Source organism: Cyprinus carpio, chromosome A11 (genome assembly GCF_018340385.1).
Source record: "Cyprinus carpio isolate SPL01 chromosome A11, ASM1834038v1, whole genome shotgun sequence".
NCBI classification, from domain to species: Eukaryota; Metazoa; Chordata; class Actinopteri; order Cypriniformes; family Cyprinidae; genus Cyprinus; species Cyprinus carpio.
The window spans coordinates 23,453,412-23,476,048 of record NC_056582.1 but is presented as its reverse complement, the minus strand read 5'-3'; the positions used below and the strand labels follow the sequence as shown (position 1 = coordinate 23,476,048).

The 22,637-nt window shown below is 33.4% G+C and overlaps 5 protein-coding genes and 1 long non-coding RNA gene across 7 annotated transcripts in view; 4 read left to right on the top strand and 2 right to left on the bottom strand.

Annotated features, from left to right (window-relative positions):
• The window catches only part of LOC109057556 (V-type proton ATPase subunit S1-like protein), a 13,489-nt gene extending 12,441 nt beyond the window's left edge, over positions 1-1,048 (top strand). Inside the window, exon 7 of the mRNA XM_042766888.1 lies at positions 177-1,048. Within this exon, the coding sequence (XP_042622822.1) occupies positions 177-413 (237 nt within the window). The 3' untranslated portion in view covers positions 414-1,048. The remainder of the gene's footprint in view (positions 1-176) is intronic.
• Positions 1,049-2,477: 1,429 nt separating this feature from the next.
• LOC109085238 (2',5'-phosphodiesterase 12-like) lies at positions 2,478-5,766 on the top strand. The gene is made up of 4 exons (XM_042766985.1): positions 2,478-2,511; positions 3,923-4,137; positions 5,183-5,259; positions 5,325-5,766. The coding sequence occupies exons 1-4, from the start codon at positions 2,478-2,480 to the stop codon at positions 5,764-5,766; spliced, it is 768 nt and encodes a 255-aa protein (XP_042622919.1).
• A 560-nt stretch (positions 5,767-6,326) lies between these two features.
• LOC109085242 (ADP-ribosylation factor 4-like) lies at positions 6,327-11,531 on the bottom strand. The gene is made up of 6 exons (XM_042766887.1): positions 11,247-11,531; positions 10,915-10,995; positions 9,878-9,987; positions 8,348-8,419; positions 8,127-8,252; positions 6,327-7,208 (listed from the first exon to the last, which is right to left on the bottom strand). The coding sequence occupies exons 1-6, from the start codon at positions 11,311-11,313 to the stop codon at positions 7,122-7,124; spliced, it is 543 nt and encodes a 180-aa protein (XP_042622821.1). The 5' UTR covers positions 11,314-11,531; the 3' UTR covers positions 6,327-7,121.
• A 3,274-nt stretch (positions 11,532-14,805) lies between these two features.
• Positions 14,806-16,142, bottom strand: LOC109085246 (ADP-ribosylation factor 4-like). Its single transcript, XM_019099863.2, has 5 exons — positions 15,946-16,142; positions 15,688-15,768; positions 15,315-15,424; positions 15,010-15,207; positions 14,806-14,919 (listed from the first exon to the last, which is right to left on the bottom strand). The coding sequence occupies exons 1-5, from the start codon at positions 16,010-16,012 to the stop codon at positions 14,833-14,835; spliced, it is 543 nt and encodes a 180-aa protein (XP_018955408.2). The 5' UTR covers positions 16,013-16,142; the 3' UTR covers positions 14,806-14,832.
• Positions 16,143-16,602: 460 nt separating this feature from the next.
• On the top strand, positions 16,603-21,000 carry LOC109085245 (ADP-ribosylation factor 4-like). 2 transcript variants are annotated; one of them, XM_042766885.1, is made up of 5 exons: positions 16,603-16,865; positions 17,133-17,213; positions 17,304-17,413; positions 17,495-17,692; positions 17,782-18,340. In XM_042766885.1, the coding sequence occupies exons 1-5, from the start codon at positions 16,799-16,801 to the stop codon at positions 17,869-17,871; spliced, it is 546 nt and encodes a 181-aa protein (XP_042622819.1). In that variant the 5' UTR covers positions 16,603-16,798; the 3' UTR covers positions 17,872-18,340. The 2 variants fall into 2 exon arrangements, with proteins under 2 accessions (XP_042622819.1, XP_042622820.1); XM_042766886.1 differs by lacking the exons at positions 17,495-17,692; positions 17,782-18,340 and adding exons at positions 20,388-20,585; positions 20,677-21,000 and having other exon boundaries at positions 16,607-16,865.
• LOC122146639 lies at positions 19,635-20,200 on the top strand. Its single transcript, XR_006161178.1, has 3 exons — positions 19,635-19,797; positions 19,969-20,049; positions 20,170-20,200. It is a non-coding gene; the product is annotated as an uncharacterized LOC122146639 (long non-coding RNA).
• Positions 21,001-22,637: the final 1,637 nt, after the last annotated feature.

Genomic DNA, 22,637 nt, shown 5'->3' with positions numbered 1-22,637 from the left:
ATAGATAGATAGATAGATAGATAGATAGATAGATAGATAGATAGATAGATAGATAGATAGATAGATAGATAGATAGATAGATAGACAGAACAACAACAGACAAGTTGTAAACTGTGTAATAGTTTTTAAGGGTTCAACATCTTACCATCTGCTGTTGCTTGTGTTGTTCCTCACAGATCCAGGCGTTTAACGTTCAGTCCAGTAAGTTTGCGGCGGCCAGCGACTGCGCGACCTTCTTCACTCCCGCCATCCTGATGGGTCTGATCACGTCTCTGATCCTGCTGCTGGTGCTGGCCTATGCGCTGCACATGGTGGTTCACCTGAAGCACATCGACCGCTACGAAGAGCACAAGACCACCGTCTACTTCCCGCGCAGCACAGAAGCAGAGAGCACAGAGAAGAACAACCTCTAGAGTCCCGAGAGAGACGGACACTTCTGTGACTGTGAGCTCTGGTGACCGGACGGGAAGAAAACTCCCATCTGAGCGGAGAAACAGAGCTGTTTGGGACTGACTGCACCACGGCAGTGACATCATTGTGGTGGGACAGTGGAAGTCCAAATCAGGTTCCTTCGGGAGCTTTACAGGCTCAGCACACCGGAGGATTGGGAGATATCAGCCCGTTCTCACCAAAAATCTAGGAATTAAACATTCAGTGTCAGGTTTCAGGAGCGGAAGGAGATCTTCAGATGTTTGAATGTGATTTGAAATAGCACAATAATCAATATATCTTGCATTTGCATCATCTGTCTTAGCTTCTGTTTGACTGCTAAGGAGCAGATTTAACTTCAGTACTGATGCTTCTTTGAAGTCAACATGAAATGGTGTTTCACAAGCAATTTACAGGTGTAATTTTACATATTTGCGAATAAAACATCTTGATTTTTTTCATCTGGAACTGATTGGATGGTTTTACGGAAGCCCATTACCCCTACAGAATTGAAAATATTAAATAGGTAATTGTGACTTTTTATCTCACAATTCTGACTTTATATCTCGTAATTCCAAGAAAAAAGTCAGAATTGCGAGATATAAATATAAAAAGTTGTATCTTGCAATTTTGACTTTCTCTCTCTCGTAATTCTGACTTTTTCTCTGAATTCTGAGTTTATATCTTGCAATTATGTTTATAGCTCACAATTATGTTTATATCTCACAAATATGAGTTTATATCGCAATTATGTTTATATCTCACAATTCTGAGTATCTTACAATTCTGAGTTTTTATCTTGCAATTATGTTTATATCTCACAATTCTGAGTTTATATCTCCAATTCTGAGTATCTTAAAATTGAGTATTTATCTTGTAATTCTGAGTTTATATCTCACAATTATGTTTATATTTTGTAATTCTGAATTTATATCGCAATTATGTTTATATCTCACAATTCTGAGTTTATAGCACAATTATGATTATATCTCACAATTCTGAGTTTAAATCTCGCTATTCTGAGTTTATATCACAGTTATGATTATATCTCATAATTCTGAGAATTTATCTTGCAATTATGTTTATATCTCACAATTATGTGTTTATATTTCGTAATTCTGAATTTATATCACAATTCTGAGTTTGTATCACAATTCTGAGTATCTTACAATTGAGTATTTATCTCGTAATTCTGAGTTTATATCTCACAATTCTGAGTATCTTACAATTGAGTATTTATCTCGTAATTCTGAGTTTATATCTCACAATTCTGAGTATCTTACAATTGAGTATTTATCTCGTAATTCTGAGTTTATATCTCACAATTATGTTTATATTTTGTAATTCTGAATTTATATCGCAATTATGATTATATCTCACAATTCTGAGTTTAAATCTCGCAATTCTGAGTTTATATCACAGTTATGATTATATCTCATAATTCTGAGAATTTATCTTGCAATTATGTTTATATCTCACAATTATGTTTATATTTCGTAATTCTGAATTTATATCACAATTCTGAGTTTGTATCACAATTCTGAGTTTATATCACAATTATAATTATATCTCATAATTCTGAGTATTTATCTCGCAATTCTGAGTTTTTATCTTGCAATTATGTTTATATCTCACAATTATGTTTATATTTTTTATTTCTGAATTTATATGGCAATTATGTTTATATCTCGCAATTCTGAGGTTATATCTCGCAATTCTTAGTTTTTATCTCACAATTCTTTATTTTGCAATTATGTTTTGTGAGAAAATAGTCTGATTTGAGAGATATAAACTCAGAATTGCGAGGAAAAACGTCTAAAATGCGAGATAAAAAGTCACGATACCTTTTTTATTTTTTATCCTGTGGTGGAACTGAGCTTCCGTGGATGATAAACAACAAGCACAATGAATCACAATAAATCCAGGAATGGGTATTAAGAAAGTATTTTGATTTCATGTTGACTTTGACGTTTTAAACTGTGAATAAACCATAATGATAATGTAATATAGTTTTAATTTGTGGATCAATTAAATAGATGAAAAAAGGAATGCATTTCCCCATCGATTATGAAATTGGTGCTGGTCAGCAAAGCCTAAAACTCAAATTAATAAAGCATACTGCATAATGGTTTCAATACAATGTGTAACCAGAAAATACATGTCTAATTTTTAGCAATTTCCCCTTGAGGAGTTGCAAAAAAAAAAAAAAAAAAAAAAAGATGAAATAATTTTACTAACTACTGATGTTATTTTGAGAATATGTATTTTTAAAATGATTGTGTTATGGTATTTTTGTGTAGGTTGTGTGTTAACTCTGGTTTTTGTAATATCTTTTTTATTTTTTATTAGTCTTTTGTGTATGTTTTTGGCTATGGTGAAGTCTTTGATGACTGAAGCAAAACAACAATGGAAGCAACATGACGTTTGTTGTGTAGTGAACATGCAGCATGCCAGTGGCTAGAGACATTTCTGAACCAGAATAATAAGATGGTTTGCTTTGTACCATGTACTGTATATTGGTAATAATCATCATGTGCTAAATAAGGGAATTTATTATTATTTTTTTTTTCATTAACACGTATTTGGGAACATATTATTAGCTTAACTTTGTTCAGCGGACATTTATGCAGATAAAATGGAGAGATGTGAAATGGGGTATGATGTATTAATGTTTGATGATCTTTATTGTCCTCTCAGTTGAGTTCAATAAAACCAGCAGCACAGTTATGTTGCAAAATTATTTTAAGTTTTAGTTTCCAATTCAATCCATTTATATTAAGTAGACTAAAAGTACATTTATTAAATACAGTTTATTATAATAACGAGATGTTATTTCGACAAACTATAAGCTCCAAAGGAATAATTCATTTGTGAACAGTCCCACTTAGTAGCATTATAAAATACTCAATTCCAAAATTTATTTTCAATATTTATTTAAAAATCCAAAAGGCATTTATGTAGTTTCTTGTATAAAGACCCAGTTTGTATTGTCACTTTATTAGATTTTTTCTACTCATTATAGTGTACTTTTAGATATTTTATTTATTTTAATCTAATTTGTATAAAGACCCAATTTATACTTTGAAAAATATTATAAATAAATAAATTAATAAATATATACATTTAATTATTTTTTAATATAATCTCTCTCTCTCTATGTAAATATAAAGTAAAATATGAAACAAAATATTATTAATATATTATTAAAAGTTTAGCTTCTAAGTCATTACGTATTTTTCTACCCATTATACAGTACTGTTAGATATTTTATGCATTTATTTAATCCAATTTGTATTTATCTATTTTAATCTTATATTCTGTAATTAACCCCTGGCTTACAGGATACCAGGCACATGTTGTAATAACCTTCTAACTTAAAGTATTTATTAAAATGAAAAAAAAAAAAAAGTTTATTTAAAATCAGAAAAAAATTTCGAATCATGTGGTTACTTTTATATTGAGATCAGCGTTTTCGTTAAAAATCTTTTTGAAGGAAACTTCAGTGCCTTTGTTTTCAGAATCAAGAAAAGACAGCATGAAGGTCTGGCCACATATTTTAGGAGGTCTAAGTTGAAGTTGCTTGAGCAGTATGATATTATGCTGAGCCAGGCCTTGACAGCAGATCCTCTTCATCGGGAGCTGCTGGAGAAAGTGTCCACTAATCCCAGCTTGATGGAGAAGATCGGAAACAGATCAACAGTGCTGCAGGTATTTTGCTGTAACTTTGGGGTCTCAACCTTTTTGACTCCAAGACCCCCAGGTGTCTACAAAGACCCCAGATGTTTGTGATCTACTGGATGAGGATTCTACCCAATAAAAATATTTGGCCTAACAAAAAAAAAAAAAGGAAACTCATTTTAAATATATATATATATCTATATATATATATATATAATATATTATATATATATATATATATATATATTTATATATATATATATATATATATATATATATATATATATAAATATATATATATATCCTAGTTTATTAAGAACAAAAAAGGTTTTTGTGGTTGTGAATTAAAAATAAGAAATATCTTGATTTTTGTCTTATTTGAATCCTTGTTTTGTTTTACTTTAAATCATTTTTAGTCATTTATTTTAATGTAATTTTTATTTATCTTTTATGTTATTGTTTATTTTTACGCAGCTTTTCTCTACTAAATATTTGTATTGAATTTAAATTAAAGAAATATCCTTATTTATTTAAGTGTTTTGGCTTATTTTAATCCTTGTTTTGTCTTTATGTAAATAACTTTAAATCATATTTTATTTATTTTAATGTAATTTTATTTATCTTATTATTTTTATATATACAGTTTTACACAGCTTTTCTCTAATTTCTAAAAATCTCAGATTTTTAGCTGTTTTGGCTTATGATCCTTTTGTCCTAAAATCATATCTTATTGTAATGTAATTTTATTTTAATTTAATCTTATTTTTTATTATGTATTTGTTTTTAACACAGCTTTTCTCTAATTATTTACTCTAAAATATCTTGATTTTTAGTTGTTTTAATCTATGACTTCAAATAATTTTAAGTCATTTTTTTATTTTAATCTTTTTTAATTTAATCTTTTTTTTTTACACTGTCCTCTTATTATTTTAATTAAAATAAAGAATGTTTTAGTTTTTTGGCTCATTTTCATCCTTGTTTTGTACCTTAAATAATATAAAATCATCTTACTCTGAGGACTCATGATTTCTTAATGCAAAACCTACAAAAATGCACCTCTTCCTCATTTTCTCAGGTGACCGTCTTGCAGTCGTTAAGTGACCCGTCAAGGATATTATGTGTGGGAAACACACACCTGTACTGGCACCCTAAAGATGAGCATCAGTGTGAAAGGAATGACTTTTTCTTCATAGTTTCTGACAGTCTGCCGTGTGTTCAGGAGGAAACGTTCGACTGGTTCAGATGGCTGTGGCCCTGAAACACATGACGCAGGTTGTGACGGAGAAGCATCCCGGAGCCAGCCTCATATTCTCAGGTGATTTCAACAGCACACCCTCCTCCAGTCTCTTCCAGCTCGTGTGTGAAGGATACGTCTCGGAGAATCATGACGACTGGCCTTCCAATGGACCAGAAGAGCAGATCCAGGTGGGACTGATGAACCCGTTCCAGCTGGCCAGTGCTCGCGGGGTCCCGGCCTACACCAACTACGTCGGGGGCTTCCAGGGCTGTCTGGACTATATTTTCGTGGAGCCTCATGTGCTGCAGGTGGAGCAGGTCATCCCTCTGCCCGGCCTTCAGGAGGTCACGACCTGCGTGGCTCTGCCGAGCATCTCGCACCCGTCAGATCACATTCAACATTCAACAATTACAGCTTTTTAATGATCAGATTTCAGGATTGTATTTCTATTCATCCCATAGCTTTATTCTGACTTGAATAAAATAAATATTTATGATGAGGAGGATGAACTATTGTGTGATATTTATCAAATGCTTCTATTGACACCTACTTGGAAATATTAAAAGCTGTATGTACAATATGTGACATTTTTAATTCTTTGCATTTAAATTAATTCAGCATTTTTTGGCGTTGCTTTAACTTTGTTTTTCAAACCAGAGGAGCGAATAACTGGTTTCCCCTTGAAAGAATAGTTCATCCAAGATGTAGATGAGTTTGTTTCTGCATCAGATTTGGAGAAATGTAGCATTGCATCAGTGTCTCAGCAATGGATGCTCTGCAGTGAATGGGTGCCGTCAGAATGAGAGACCAAACAGCTGATAAAAACATCACAATAATCCACAGCACTCCATTCCATCAGTTAACATCTGTTAAGTTTTGGGTGAAAATTTGCTTTAATAATAAACATGAATGCATCAGTTTTCAGAAATGTGCATCTACGTGTGTGTTCATGACCCTTTAAAACATTAAATAATAAGTTAATTTCTTTCTTGAGTCTTTGTTAATACACAACAACTTTTATTTGCTTCATACTTTATTCATAATGTTTAAAAAGGGTAACAGCTAGATGAATCCTAGCACTGATCCATCTGAATATTTTCAAAAGCTGGAAATAAAAACAGTTGGTTGTCTTAAACATTTGCACTGGATTGTTCTCAAGTTCGTTTACACAGTAAAGCACAGCACGTTTAATGCAATTAGGATTACGTACATAAAAAGGCTGCTTATTTACAACACAGACATCAGACCATTCCAAATAAAAACTCAGGCATTTTAGAAGCACTAAAACTAATGCTTACATCAATGCATTGCCAGTCTCTAAGTGTGCTACTATAAGAACAATCTTTTATTTATTAAATGCATGCTTCTCTGAGAACATTTCCCTGGATGTATGGCATGCAACCACCTGGGAATGAAAATGTTTGGAATGAAAATAATGGAATAAATCAAGTTGAGGGAGCACAAAATAGAGCATTTTTATATATACACAAGTTATCAGCATTAACACAATGCTTGATGTTTATGCTTACCGTAACAAGAGCCCAGAAGTACATCAAGTGTAATGATTCTGGGAGAAATGTGAGTCGAGGTCAAAGGTGCAATGAATTAAAAAAGGAACTAAATGTTAAAATGCACTGCCGTAGATTGATATCAGCAGCAGGTGCATTTTTGGTAGCAATCAACTGAAAATTATACATGAACTGCTTCTGTTCCACATCAACTCCACTAATCGTGTCCTTTAGAAAAGCACACATCCTGCTTGAACAGGAAGTGCTGTTTAGTGCTTGGAGAGCTGCTCGGAAAGCCAGTCTAATCCCTCGTATAAACCCGTCCCTTGAGTCGCACAGGTCGCCTGGACATACCACTGGTGAAAAGCACAATATCAACATATTACTACTCAACAGATACAATATGCACCAAAATGAATGTTAAAAAAGATTTTTTTTAAATGTTTTTGAAAGAAGTGTCTTCTGCTCACCAAGGCTGCATCAACAATACAGTAAAATACAGTAATATTGTGAATTATTATTACTATTTAAAATAACTGTATTCTACTGTAATATATGAATAAAATATAATTTATTGCTGTGTTTTTCAGCATAATTACTCCAGTCTTCAGTGTCACATGATCCTTCAGAAATCATTCTAATACGCTGCTTAAGAAACATTTATTATTATTATTATTATTTTAAATGTTAAAATGCTACCATTCACAAGAACAGAAATTAATACTATTATTTAGGAAGGATGCACTACATTGATCAAACGTGGCAGTAAAGACATTTATGAAGTTACATAAGATTTTACATTTCAAATGAATGCTATTCTTTTGAATTTTATTATATTAATCAAATATTTATCAGTTTCCAAAAAAAAAAAAGTTTTCAGCATTGATAATAATAAGAACCATTACTAATAAATGAGCATCACTCATAACTGATAATTAAGCAGCAAATCAGCATATATGAATGATTTCTGAAGATCATGTGACACTGAAGACTGCAGTAATGATGCTGAAAATCACAGAAATAAATTACATTTTAAAATATATTACAGTAGAAATCAGCTATTTGAAATAGTAATAATATTTTTCTATTTTTACTGTATTTTTGGTCAAATAAATGCAGCCTTGGTGAGCAAAATGTTTTTTTAAAAACATAATTTTTCCAGAAATATGATTAATTACAGGTAACTAATCCAAAGTAAAACATTTTAATATCCAATAATAATATGATTATTAAATGGAGCTTATAACTATAGATAGTAATATTGCATCACTCACAGTTCTGCTCCTGAGTGCTTGCAGGCCGAGTTTGTCCGTCATCTCGCTGATGGGCATTGCGTTCGGTAAATCTTGTTTGTTTGCAAACACCAGCAGAATGGCGTCTCTCAGTTCATCCTCCTGAAGCTGGTGAAGACAGAATATGTGCAGATATTTATTGGTGAGTAGTTACTCATACTGTACTGCTTCAGTGCAGCCACACAGAGTTGGTTTCATCTCACCATCTTCTGAAGCTCTTCTGCTGCTTCCTGTGCTCGCTCACGATCGTTACTGTCCACGACAAAGATCAGACCCTGAACAAACAACACAACACAACACGTCACATTCGAGCAAAAATCTACCTTCAGACAGAAAATATTAAGCACAAGTTCTTTTCTTAAAGGCTCATTTCCAGGAGGTATTTTAGAGGTAAATTTAAATAAAACTTTGAGACTAAGAAAAAAAAAACACATGGAAACAACTTTACTGCACTTTCTGATGCTCTTTTCTACCGCAGTATTTTTGTCTTGCTTTCCAGCGCAAACGTCTAAAGATACTTCAATCAAAATACATTGAAAAGCAAAATCATGCAAGTCCTGTTTAAAAATCAGTTGATTTCATGATTAAAACAAGAACAAGTATCTGCCAATGGAGTCAGACAAACAGATTGAATTCAAAGGAAAAACAAGTTTTAATAATACTTCATATCTTCATTATGCATCTCAAGTAGAATTATCTTGATTTAGGGATGTTCAGATATTTGTATTGGAAAACAAGACAAATACAGATGAAGATTTTTTTCATTTTTGCTGTGCATGCAACATTCAATGCCACAACTGAATAACTTTTAAAGAGACAGTTCACCCAAATTTAAAAATTCTGTCATTTACTCACCCTCAAGCAGTTCCAAAACCACTCTCATCCATAGTATGGGAAAAAAAAAATACTATGGAAGTCAATAGGGACCAGAAATTGTTTGGTTACCCACATTCTTCAAAATATCTTCTTTTATGTTCAAAAGAATAAAGACATGAAGAGTGAAGGTTTTGGTATTTGTATTTAAGGCCTTACTTTGTAGACGGGCAAATTGTAGACGGGCAAGACTAAAGACCCGCAGAAACCAATTTGTTAGAGTCTCATAAATCAACCAGCACTCAAACCATTCAAATCAGACTGAAATGATCTGGATCTTGTTGAAAATGAACGCATAAAACTTTTGATTCCTCGTTTCATGACCCATTTAATTTTACAGCATGCAAACTATGACATCTGCTGTGCAGAATTATAATGTTTTAGGCATTTAAATGAATAAAAAACTAGGTTTTACTATCTTTACACAACTTGTGAGTTTCTACGACCTCAAGATCGTCTTTATAAATCTTTTAGAAATGATCCATTCATAAGCATTAGGGAAATTAAGAACAAGCACAAGTTAGATATTCTATTATGAGCTTACTGATCGATCTATAATCTCAAACACGCAGCAAAGAAAAAGAGAACTACACAAACAGAAGAGAAACTCTAGTAAAGGCCATTCCAGTTCAACTTAATCCTAATAGTAACACCAACATCCTCATACAAAGAACATCCACGGCATCCAGCCAAACTATAAATACACACACGTAGTTGTTTTTCTAGCAGCTCACGAGGCTGGACGGTCAAAGTCAATCAGTTCGGCCGTGGCACAATGAGCATTTGATCCTGCAGGAATGCTGCGACTCCATTGCTGTTCGACTATCTCAGTCCTGTCACAGTGTGATGCATCTCTTTACCTGGGTGTTCTGGAAGTAGTGTCTCCAAAGAGGCCTGATCTTATCCTGACCACCCACATCCCACACGGTGAAGCAAATGTTCTTGTATTCCACTGTCTCCACGTTAAAACCTGAAAGGAAGCACACAGGGTTGGGTGCGAAATCATTTAAGAGATGCAGATCTTCGCAGGTGTTCATCAATGTAATAATCAATCACAAAACCTGTCAGGTGCATGTACGGGTCATGAAAATAAGGGAAAATAAGTCCTTTATCAATGCTTCGTTTTATTTATGCAAAATACAATTTTGAAGGTAAATATTAGATGTTAAACTCAAAAATGACCCATATATGTATTTATGGGAATATCTGTCCATTAAAAACATAGTATAACCTAAAATCCATAGAATATCTGAATATTGTCAGTTTAAGCATAAATTCTCTCTTTGTTGAGATGTATATGATCTGTTATCTATGTAAGCATATTTCAGCAACGGGATAAAAAAAAATATATATTAAAAAAGTAATTGCGACCTTGTCTCAAAATTAGGATTTTTTTCCTCACAATTCTGTCTTTTTCTTGCAATTCCAAAGTCAGAATTGTAAAGATATAAAGTCAGAATTGCAAAGATATAAAGTCAGATTTGCAAGATATATACTTCAGATATAATTTCTGGGTTTTTTTGGGGGGAGATATAATTATTTTTCCCAGAATTCTGGGTTTTTTGCTCACATTTTTTTTTTTTAAGTTTATATTTTGCAATTCTAACTTTTTTCCTTTTTTAGTTTTTCAGAACTGTTTTTCTCACAATTCCGAAGAAATAAAACTCAGAATTCTGACATTTTTCTCCTCGGAATTCTATTCACATCTCACAATTCTGTTTCTGTCACAGAATAAAAAAACAAAAAAGGTAACTGTGGCTTTTTGTCTCACAATTCTGACTTTATATCTTGCAAATGACTTTCTTGCGAGAAAAAGACAATTTTGAGATAAAAAGTCACAATCACCATTTCTAATTATTTTTTTTATTTATTTCGGTGGTGCTCTTTTATTACTTACCTATGGTTGGAATTGTTGTGACTATTTCTCCCAGTTTGAGTTTGTAGAGGATTGTGGTTTTCCCTGCAGCATCCAGACCAACTGAAGAAGAACAGGAATCAAATCAAGTCAAACTTCAGTCTGCATGAACACCTTCCTACTTCTTCTTGAGGAACAATAAAGAAACTCTCTACAATAAGTGACTGATTCACTGATACAGAATAAATTCATTTCAACGGCTATAGATCATAAGAGCATCCAGACTTGTGTAGAAAGAGCTTTAAAAACAATTCAATGGAAAATGTCAACAAAATAGCCATTTTCTCAAAGCTAACTGACAACTTTCAACTCACCCATGAGAATTCTCATCTGTTTTTTCCCAAACAGGCGAGAGAAGACGCTTGAAATGGTCAAGCCCATGATTAAAAACGGCCCCAAAACAAGACAAATGTGTAAAAGTCAAACTTCTTGGAGGAGTTTGCGCCGCTCGCGCTTTCCAGCTCACAGAATCACTCTTTCTTCGGATCTCTTTTCTTCTTTTGTCTCTCTGTCCGGGTGAAAGTGTGTTTTGGGCAACAGTTTGATCGTGACTGACTCTCGACCACGTCAGACTCCAACGCGGTCGAAATGACGTCAGCGGTGCCACGTCATACTCGAAAACTTCAGAAACATCACGCTTCTTCATTATTTACACACGTGTGAGATTTTAGTTGAGAATGTTTATACAGGGGCGGACTTACCCATTAGGCAAAGGTAGGCGACTGCCTTGGGCCCCCAAAAGCCAAGGGCCCCCTAATGCTTTTCATATAGGAGATGCGCATTAAGCGCGGACACGCGAACGGTTGCTGTTTACGGTGTTTTATGCACGACAATCGTCTGCGCGTCCGAGTTGAACGTGCTTCTTGTGTATCCAGCTTGTAGCAAAATAAAATTTTATGCATCTAAAGCTGACTGCCGCACGAGCGCGAGGTCCCTCTTTCCCAGCGCGCGCACACTTCTCTCTCTGCGTTCAGCGCGCGGCTGAAAGGAGCTGCGCTTTCAGTTAAAACACTGATATGTTGCTTCTCTAATTTTACATATAAGTATAGCTGAAATCACAGCACAGCTATTGTCTTCAAGCTATTCTGTAGCCTATTTGATTTTTATCAGACGACGGCACGATTATATAGTTTTTTTGTGTAGATTAACTTCTCGGAAGGGAGAGCTGGTTAGTCTTAATGGGTCGCGTTTCAGTCACTATTTCAGTTTTGAGAATTTAGCTGCATCAAAATACAGTATTTGGCACAGAGAGGCAAACAAATGTAAAAATAAATAATAAATGTACATTTTGCATGTTCAGAAGTGAGCTGCCCTGTCATGCGAAAATGCAAACAGGTTTGTGTAAAGTGCTCAGTGCAAAGAAAGAGAAGTAATAGGAAGCTAGTATTTCTGTTTTTTGTTTTTTTTCATGTGTCTAATTGACATGAACAAGTTCTTTGAAAAACATCTATGACCTATGAAACATGTCTACTCTTCATGCTCTGTTAAGTGGTTTCACTAATAATAAACATTTATTGCATAAATTAATTTTTGCATTACAAAAATGCCTTAAAAGAAAGTGTTACAGGTGTGCATATTGACACAGAACAATGAGTTTTAAGATATGTCAGAGCAAGATATTTTCAGTTGAGACAGCTCAAACATGCATTTTAGTCTGGGACTAGCTTAAGCCTTGTCTGTGAAACCATGGGGGAAAATATTCATTTAAGGTACATTTAGAACAGATAAAAATGTGCAATTAAGTTGCGATTATTCACAAGTTAACTCATGACAATCATGCCATTAATTGTGATTATATATTTTAATTGATTGACAGCCCTAAGTTTAAAATGACTAAAATAAAATGTAGGCTTACGCTGGTAACTCACATTTTCATTTTACCTGATAAAGTACCATTTATGAGCTGAGCTGTTTTGTTTAGAGCTGTTATAGTGGGAAACCACTATATTTCTGACTCCAAAAGCACCTCCTACTGGCAGAGAATGAATGTGCATTTTCAATAATCCAGTCTGCAGTTTTTGTTCAGACCAATGCGAATATTCACTCACATAAATCTGTTTTAAATAATATAATAATTTATACTTCTGACTCATCCCAGAAATATAAAGTTTCAGTTGTGAGGTTTATCATTTTATAATTTATTTTGTTTTATGTTAAAACTAAAAAAATGGTAAATCAATTGCTATTTCGTGGTCTACAACATGAAATAATAAAAGTATCTGCTAAATGAATAAATGTAATTAAAGAATCCCATTAGAACATGTACATAAAAAATGTAGAAACATTGGACACAACAATCTGGCACCATTGTGCAGCAGCAAGCATCACGACAAAAAAGGACCTCGAGGGTTGATCTAGGTAAATGTGTGCAAATGTATAGGGCCCCTTTCCTATATTTGCCTGGGGCCCCCAATTCACTAAATCCGCCCCTGTGTTTATACAGACTGAAACGTAAACATACATGAGCGTAATATGTATATACTGTATGTGTATATATATATATATAGTAATCAATATTTGAAGTGGATCAAAACCTTTCATCAAAGTTGTCCTAAAACCTAAAACCAAAATGTGTTCTTGTCTTTGGACAACTTTGATAAACTTTTTTGATCCACTTCAAATGTGGACTACTATATATATATATATATATATATATATATATATATATATATATATATATATATATATATATATATATATATATATATTTGTACTTTGTTCTGTTTTCTGTTTTTCTTTTCTTTTCTTCTTTTTTAATCTTATTAAACTTAAAAATAATAATGATAATAAATAAATAAAAAATACCTATGATAAATTATAAAAATAATATTATTATTATACTATGTTTAAGTTCTGTTTCAGCAATGTTTTATTTATTTTTTTATTAAAATGTGTTTATTTATATATCATAGGATGGCATCAGGTTGCCTTGGTTGTTATTGTAAAGTCACTTTAGATAAACAATTATCTAAATGGAAAAAAAAATATTTAAGTACATTTCTCAAAAATGTCACCCATTCTGCAAATTTGATTAGTTTTCAAAACATGTACTAAAAAATGAAACATAAAAGTACTACAATATAAATATATATTTTTAATTAGTTATTTGCTAGCACGGATTAAAATTTTTGGAACTACAATTATGTTTTTATTAATTTGTATTATCTATCTATCTATCTATCTATCTATCTATCTATCTAGATTTTTCTTGATCAATAATATGAGCATGTTTACATTCTGGTTCACCAATTCTGTTTTTATTTATTAAGTCATTACATCTATCTATCTATCTATCTATCTATCTATCTATCTATCTATCTATCTATCTATCTATCTATCTATCTATCTATCTATCTATCTATCTATCTATCTATCATAACTGCGCAATACTCTGTTTCTTATGCATTTTTCTTTTCTATGATATTTATTTATTAAATGACACAAACGCACACTAATGTAAATAAATATGCATCATTTACTGGAGATATTTGAAACTTACAGATACATTTATTTCAGGAAAACAAAAGTTTGTTCTTTCATAGTCCAAATACAGCAAAACACATAAAAATAAGCCAAAGGTGACAAATAACAGCATGTCGTTTAAAACGGTAAACTGACAGCACATGAAATACAGTAGCAGATAAATAAAATAATAAAATAATAGTACAGCAGTAGTGCATAATTTATAAATTTGTTTACATAAGTGAATTTAAAAAGGCATACAGTGAAGGTCTTGATAGTGGTAAAGTAACAATACAGAATGTACTGAACTAGAATTATATATAAAAATATACTGTAATAATATCCCATAAATATCTCAATATAAAAAAAATAAAATTGGAGACATAATAGACTACATTCAGTGGTGGTTGATTCAAGTAGTGTGAAGGCTGAAGTGTTTTATCGTTTGGACAGTTGATCCGTGAGCCAATCCAGTCCTTCATATAAACCTGACCCTTGAACCGCACATGTGTCCTGAACGAACCACTGAGAGACACAGAGACAGAGAAGCACACGTTTATTTTACTGAAACACACTGACAGCATGCATCACGTGTCAAACAGAGTGTGTGTTCACCTGTCGTCCTCTCAGTGTGTGTAAACCCAGTCTGTCTGTCAGCTCGTGCACCGGCATGGCTTTGGGTAAATCCTGCTTGTTAGCAAGAACTAACAGAACCGCGTCTCTCATCTCGTCCTCCGCCAGCATCGCCTTTAGTTCCTCTGCTGCCGTTTCAATCCGGTCATGATCACTGCTGTCCACCACAAAGATCAGGCCCTGAATCACACAAACACATGCACATACACTCAATACAGTTCATAAAAGTAGCTGATTAGATGTTAAAATAATAGCTACTAAACACATATTTGTGTGACAGATCATACCTTAGTGTTCTGATAGTAATGTCTCCAGAGGCGTCTGATAACATCCTGACCGCCCACGTCCCACACGGTGAAGGAGATGTTTCTATATTCAACTGTTTCAACATTAAAACCTAGAGAGAATCAGTCAGTCGTTATCAGACACAGTTCAAGCAGTCTATATGCTCACAGTCACAGCTGACGGTAGCCATTGACTTCCATAGTCAGTGGTTACCGTCAACTGTTTGGTTACCAACATTCTTCAAAATATCTGAAATACAGAAACTCATACAGGTTTGGAACAACTTGAGGGTGAGTAAATGAGGACCGAATTTAAATTTTTGGGTGACTGTCCCTTTAAGTGTTACTACGTTTGTTTTGACCTTAATTTTCTTACCTAGAGTTGGAATAGTTGTGACAACTTCGCCGAGTTTGAGTTTGTAGAGGACTGTTGTTTTCCCTGCTGCGTCCAGACCCACTGGAGAAGAAATATTTGCATTTATTCCACAATGAACATGTGCAACATTCATAATTGGAATATTTCCTAAAGTTGTACAGGCCTAATTAATACGCATCTATTTGCACTAGAGCGATATTTGTTAAAAACTGAATGCGAATCAAATAATAAGAGTAAAGTAAAACGTAATCTACTCACCCATAAGCAACCTCATCGCTTTTTTCTCAAAGAGACGCGAGAGAAGGTTAGAGAAGAAGACGCCCATTTTTAATAAAAAGCGTAGTTTGCTGTATTTAGTGGAAATATCAGTCCGGGTGATGAAGCTGTGATTGTGTGCGGGTTTATATAGGCTTCTGTACTTTCGCTTTGATTGACAGCTCAACAGTGTCTCTCGCGGCAGATCCAACGCGTTCGATATGACGTCACCTACTGTACCACGTGTCGAAACCTGTTTTTTTGTATGCAGTCTAAACCTAAGTCAAATAAACAAGAGTTATTAGTTTTGGTTGTCATAAGGAGCTTGAGATGACATATGAGATACAATTTAAAATGTTATTTAATTATTTGAAATTTCCACCACGGAATGTCACTAACTAAATGGCGTTGCAAAAACAGCTATAATTTGAATTTAACAACAATTGTTTATGTAGTTAAGCCCCTAAAGTATAACGTGACTTCAGAAATTCATCACAAAGCCTGAAAAACATCGCGTGCGATCCTCCTTTTATTCAGCCAAGAGATTTTAAACTTTAGATTGTAACATAGACGAATTCTACAATTAATTAAAGTTAGTGATTTCTGACTTTAAACTGTACATAAAAAGTTTGTTTGGACACGTGGTACAGTGGGTGACGTCATATCGAACGCGTTGGATCTGCCGCGAGAGAAACTGAGCGCGTCTGGTGTGTTGAGCTGTCACTCAAACCGAAAGTAAAAAGCCTATATAAACACACACACACTGAACACACACCATTACCAGTCTGAGCCTTTACCAGTAAGAGTTTACTGTCTCTAATAAAGCAAACAGCTTTTTCATCAGCTGTATCAAAACATGGGCATCTTCTTCTCCAACCTCTTCTCGCGTCTCTTGAAGAAGAAAGAAATGAGGTTGCTTATGGGTGAGTGCATGCTTTTTTCTCTTTCAAAATGTTATTATTTTACAAACTATTATTTTACTATGACAAATAATGCATATTAAATGTTATTACCACTATATTAAAATATATTTATTTATTTTTTATAATTATCCTGTTTAATTAAATATTACTGTGCATGTTAATTAGGCCTAACTGCTATGGGAAATTTAATCAAACTTAAGAAGATATTCCAGTTATGAATCTTGCACATGTTCATTGTGGAATAAATGTAAATATTTCTTCTCCAAGTGGGTCTGGACGCAGCAGGGAAAACAACAGTCCTCTACAAACTCAAACTCGGCGAAGTTGTCACAACTATTCCAACTATTGGTAAGAAACTCAAAGCAAGCTGCAATTTATTGAAATCGTGATAAATATCACCGTGCCACATCAAACTGTTCATTATTCTGCCATCTGTAGGTTTTAATGTGGATACAGTTGATTATAAAAACATCTCGTTCACTGTTTGGGATATCGGTGGTCAGAGTTTAATTCGAGGCCTCTGGAGACATTACTATCACAACACCCAGGTAACAGAGTTTTAAAAGTATCTGCCTGAGTCTGGTTTTATCTGCAAATCTTGTCCTAAAGAGCCATTTTGTGTGATTCAGGGCCTGATCTTTGTGGTGGACAGCAGTGATCATGACCGGATTGAAACGGCAGCAGAGGAACTAAACGCGATGCTGGCAGAGGACGAGATGAGAGACGCGGTTTTGTTAGTTCTTGCTAACAAGCAGGATTTACCCAAAGCCATGCCGGTCCACGAGCTGACAGACAGACTGGGTTTACACGCACTGAGAGGAAGACAGGTGACACACACACTCTGTTTGATGTGATGCATGCTGTCAGTGTGTTTCAGTGAAATAAACGTGTGCTTCTCTGTCTCTGTGTCTCTCAGTGGTTCGTTCAGGCCACATGTGCGGTTCAAGGATCAGGTTTATATGAAGGACTGGATTGGCTCACGGATCAACTGTCCAAACGGCCGTAATGCTGGAACTTTGTTTTTGGATTTTTGTGGCCTGATTCTTCAAAACTAATAACTACTGTAATTGAATGTAACAGCCTCCAGCTGTTTATTATCTCAAATGCATTTTGATTTATTAATGTTAAATCAAAAGTGCATATTCTATATTGCGAGGTTACTTCTGAAAACGTTTTGTTAATTTTTGGTTTTAATTCTGAACACTCTGAAAGAATTTTTTTTTTTTGAGTGACTTATGTTTATGTGTTTTGTTTTATCTGTATTTTGAAAGAATAAGATGTTTGCCTGAAAATTTTACATATATAAATGTGTGTGTGTGTGTGTTTCCTACCAAATATCTCCAATAAATGGTTTATTTATTTATAAATATTAGTATTCTTATGTCTTATTTTAATGTAATATTAAAATAGAAAAATGCATGAGAAATATAGCATGTTTTGCACAGTTATGATAGATTTATTGATTTAAGATGTATCAGAATGTAAACATTGTCTTGATATTATGTTTTTATAATTTATCAGGAAAAAAAGTATCCAATAAATGATGAATTCATTAAAAATTTTTAGTGTGTTTATGTTTCCCTTTCAATAACTAGCTTATATTTGCAGAATGGATGACATTTTTGATACTAACTATTAATTTGTAATTAACTATGTTTTTATCTTAACCTGATGCCATCTTCAAAAAATAAATAAATAAATAATTAAATTATAAGTAAAACATGTTAGTTAAAAACTCAGTAAATAAATAAATAATTAAATTATAAGTAAAACATGTTAGTTAAAAACTGTACGTAACCAATATAAATCACTCAGTGATCTAGGACCGAAATGCATTGCAAATATGTTCACTGAATATAAACCTAACAGAGCACTCAGATCATTAGGATCGAGTCAGTTAGAAATACCAAGGGTTCACACAAAACAAGGGGAGTCCGCCTTTAGGTACTATGCCGCCCGCAGTTGGAATCAGCTTCCAGAAGAGATCAGATGTGCTAAAACATTAGTCACTTTTAAATCTAGACTCAAAACTCGTCTGTTTAGCAGTGCATTTACTGAATGAGCACTGTGCGATGTCCGAACTATTTGCACTGTATTTTATGTATTCACTGTATTTTATGTAAAATCATTTTCTATTTTTAACTGTCTTAAATTCCTTGATTATTTTACTTTCTTTTATGTAAAGCACTTTGAATTTCACATTGAGTATGAAATGTGCTATATAACTAAACTTGCCTTGCCTAACTGTCTCTATTAGTAATGTCCACTGGACTGTTTTATGCCGTGTTGTGTTGTTTAGTTAATGTTTTAGTATTATTTTTTGTCATACGTGTTACTCTGATTGCTGTTTGTTTGCTGTGAAACTGGTCCATATGTTACTGTTGTTTATGGTTACTTGAAGAGCCACTTATAATGAACTTCAAGTCATCACCGGGTCGTCAACTGCTCAACAATAACTCAAATAGGTTGGAATATTAAGATAATTTAATGACATACACGTCACAAAAACGCTTGTAACATCATCACCGTGTTTTGCTATTTGTTTATTTTTAACAAAACATTTTCATTTTCAAAACGTTTATGTTCTCCCTGCTCATATTTCCCAAATAGATGTCCAACTTTAAACTGTACATAAAAAGTTTGTTTGGACACGTGGTACAGTGGGTGACGTCATATCGAACGCGTTGGATCTGCCGCGAGAGAAACTGAGCGCGTCTGGTGTGTTGAGCTGTCACTCAAACCGAAAGTAAAAAGCCTATATAAACACACACACACACACACACACTGAACACACACTATTACCAGTCTGAGCCTTTAACTCTAGGCGTTTATCTTCAGTAACAGCGGCTCTGTCTTATTGCAAACATGGGCAACTATTTCTCTCTGATTTTCTCTCGTCTCTATCCGAAAAAGCAGATTAGGTTGCTTATGGGTGAGTAAATATTTTTGTCCAAAATTGTAATTTAAAGTCTTATAGCTCGGCTACCGTGTAGTCTACCTTATTGTTATTAAGTGCTTAAATAAATTTAGTGACCATAAGGCAAAATATATTGATATATCAATATTTCCATTGTGGAATAAGTGTAAATATTTCTTCTTCAAGTGGGTCTGGACGCAGCAGGGAAAACAACAGTCCTCTACAAACTCAAACTCGGCGAAGTTGTCACAACTATTCCAACTATAGGTATGAAATATTTCATCAAAGCAGATGTATTTAAATACATCTGTGAATGCTTGCCTTATTTGGACTAATTCTACTAATGTTTTTTATTAAATAACCAATTCATTATTTTTCTCTCTCTAGGTTTTAATGTTGAAACAGTTGAATATAAAAAAAATATCTTTTTCTGTTTTTGGTGTTTTGGGTGTGAGAAAAATATGAGGTGTTTTTGGATATTTTTATAAGTGTACTGTGGTGTGAGTTTAATGCAAACATGACTGTATGCAGTATGATTTTGCAGTTATATAATATCTGGCCTTAGCTTTGAAAATGTCATCTTATTCTGTGTTTGTGTGATTCAGGGCCTGATCTTTGTGGTGGACAGCAGTGATCATGACCGGATTGAAACAGCAGCAGAGGAACTAAAGGCGATGCTGGCGGAGGACGAGATGAGAGACGCGGTTCTGTTAGTTCTTGCTAACAAGCAGGATTTACCCAAAGCCATGCCGGTGCACGAGCTGACAGACAGACTGGGTTTACACACACTGAGAGGACGACAGGTGACACACACACTCTGTTTGACACGTGATGCATGCTGTCAGTGTGTTTCAGTGAAATAAACGTGTGCTTCTCTGTCTCTGTGTCTCTCAGTGGTTCGTTCAGGCCACATGTGCGGTTCAAGGGTCAGGTTTATATGAAGGACTGGATTGGCTCACGGATCAACTGTCCAAGCGATAAAACACTTCAGCCTTCACACTACTTGAAGAAAAAACACTAAATCAGCACTGAATGTATATATTAGGTCTATTTTTAAAAATTTATGGAATATATATATATATATATACACACATCCTAACATATAATTCTAGCTCAGAACTTCCTGTATAGTTAATTTTACCACTAATGGTAAATATTTTGGAATAATTTTTGGCCTATTTTTGTTGTTTCTAATGTTGTACATGCCTGTCTAAAATGTATGCCTTTCAAATAAAGTTTGTATTTATATACAAAATAATTAATGTTTTATTTATATTTATTAATGCTTTATTCTTTAAACAGTTGTTTTTAAAAAAATATTTAAAATATAGAAAACTACCAGTTTACAGTAGAATAGTTGTACTACAGTAAAAATGTTTCCAAAAACAAACATTTATTACAGAAATAATCATCAAATAAGCCTAAAACAACTTTCTGTGTGATTTCTATACTGAAATACCAGAATTAAAAGATACTAGAGTTAAATAAAGTTACTAGAATTTAAAGGTAAAGAAACAAATATATTTATGCCCAACACAGCTCCATTATTGACATTTATTCTATATATATATTTTCATACATAATTCTAGATAAGTACATTCTGTATAGTTAATTTACCACTATATATATATATATATATATATATATATATATATATATATATATATATATATATATATATATATATATATATATATAAAATAGACTTTTTTTAGCATATTTTTGATTCTTATGTACATATCTGCCTAGTACATTTAAATAAGTCTTGTGTTTACCTACAAAATAAATCAAATATTAATTATTAATTAAAAACTGTTCGATAATTTTAAGTGATTTCTACACTAGAATACTAAAACTGAATAAAAAGTTGAATTAAAAGGCAATGGAACAGAAACAGATTCATGCCCAACACGGCTCCATTATTGACATTTATTTACCCCTGGAAAAAAATATACTTGTTCTTCATGAGGGTAACACAACAGTGAAATTCTTTCTAATGTGTTTACAGACAAAAATATGCATTAGTGGTTAATGGTTTGATAGAAAAATATTGTTTATGCTGAAACAGCTGACTGTGGTTTGGTGCACACGGTTACTTCTTTTACAAAAATCTTCTCCATTTATATCATTCTATAATCACCACGGCAACAAATAAAACATCCTGTACAATAACAACCAATACAAATGAGCAGGTCAAAAATACAGATGTTAGAAATATCCATCAGTATAACAAACAGGCATCGTGTCAAAAGCTATTCGTTATTTGTGTATTAGAATATACCTCTATAAAATTCAAGCATGTTAAAATAGGGTTGTCCTTCAAATATAAAACACCAATGGTTGCCCAACAACCGCTTTTCACAGGTTTGCACCAGAAACTACATCCGCAAGGCGTCCCATGATTCTCTGCTGTGACAAAACAGAACCAGCATCCTACAAGCCACAAAAATGTCAAGGTTTTGAGTAGAAACAAATAGTATATAATCTGTTGCTCGACACATTCGACAGATAAAGTGCAACTGACAGAAGCTCTTACTAAAGCTCAAACAATCATTTAAAATGCATTTCATCCTGTCACGTGACTTTAAAGCATTGGCAAACTACACACTTGGTCCTAAAAGAAAGCGTTTTCACCTTTACAGGTCAAGGGTGTGTAAAGAAAAGCTGTATTTGAAGACTATAGTGTGTGTAAGTATACAGTACACAATTGTTTTCTGAATGACGATGTATATATGATATTGAAATCGAAGGAAAATCACGATCTCAATGCATCGGCACTGATATTTAAATAATAACTAGACTAGTTCTTTCAGTTTAGGTCAGTGAAGGTGGCAAGGAAAGGAAAAGACGATGGC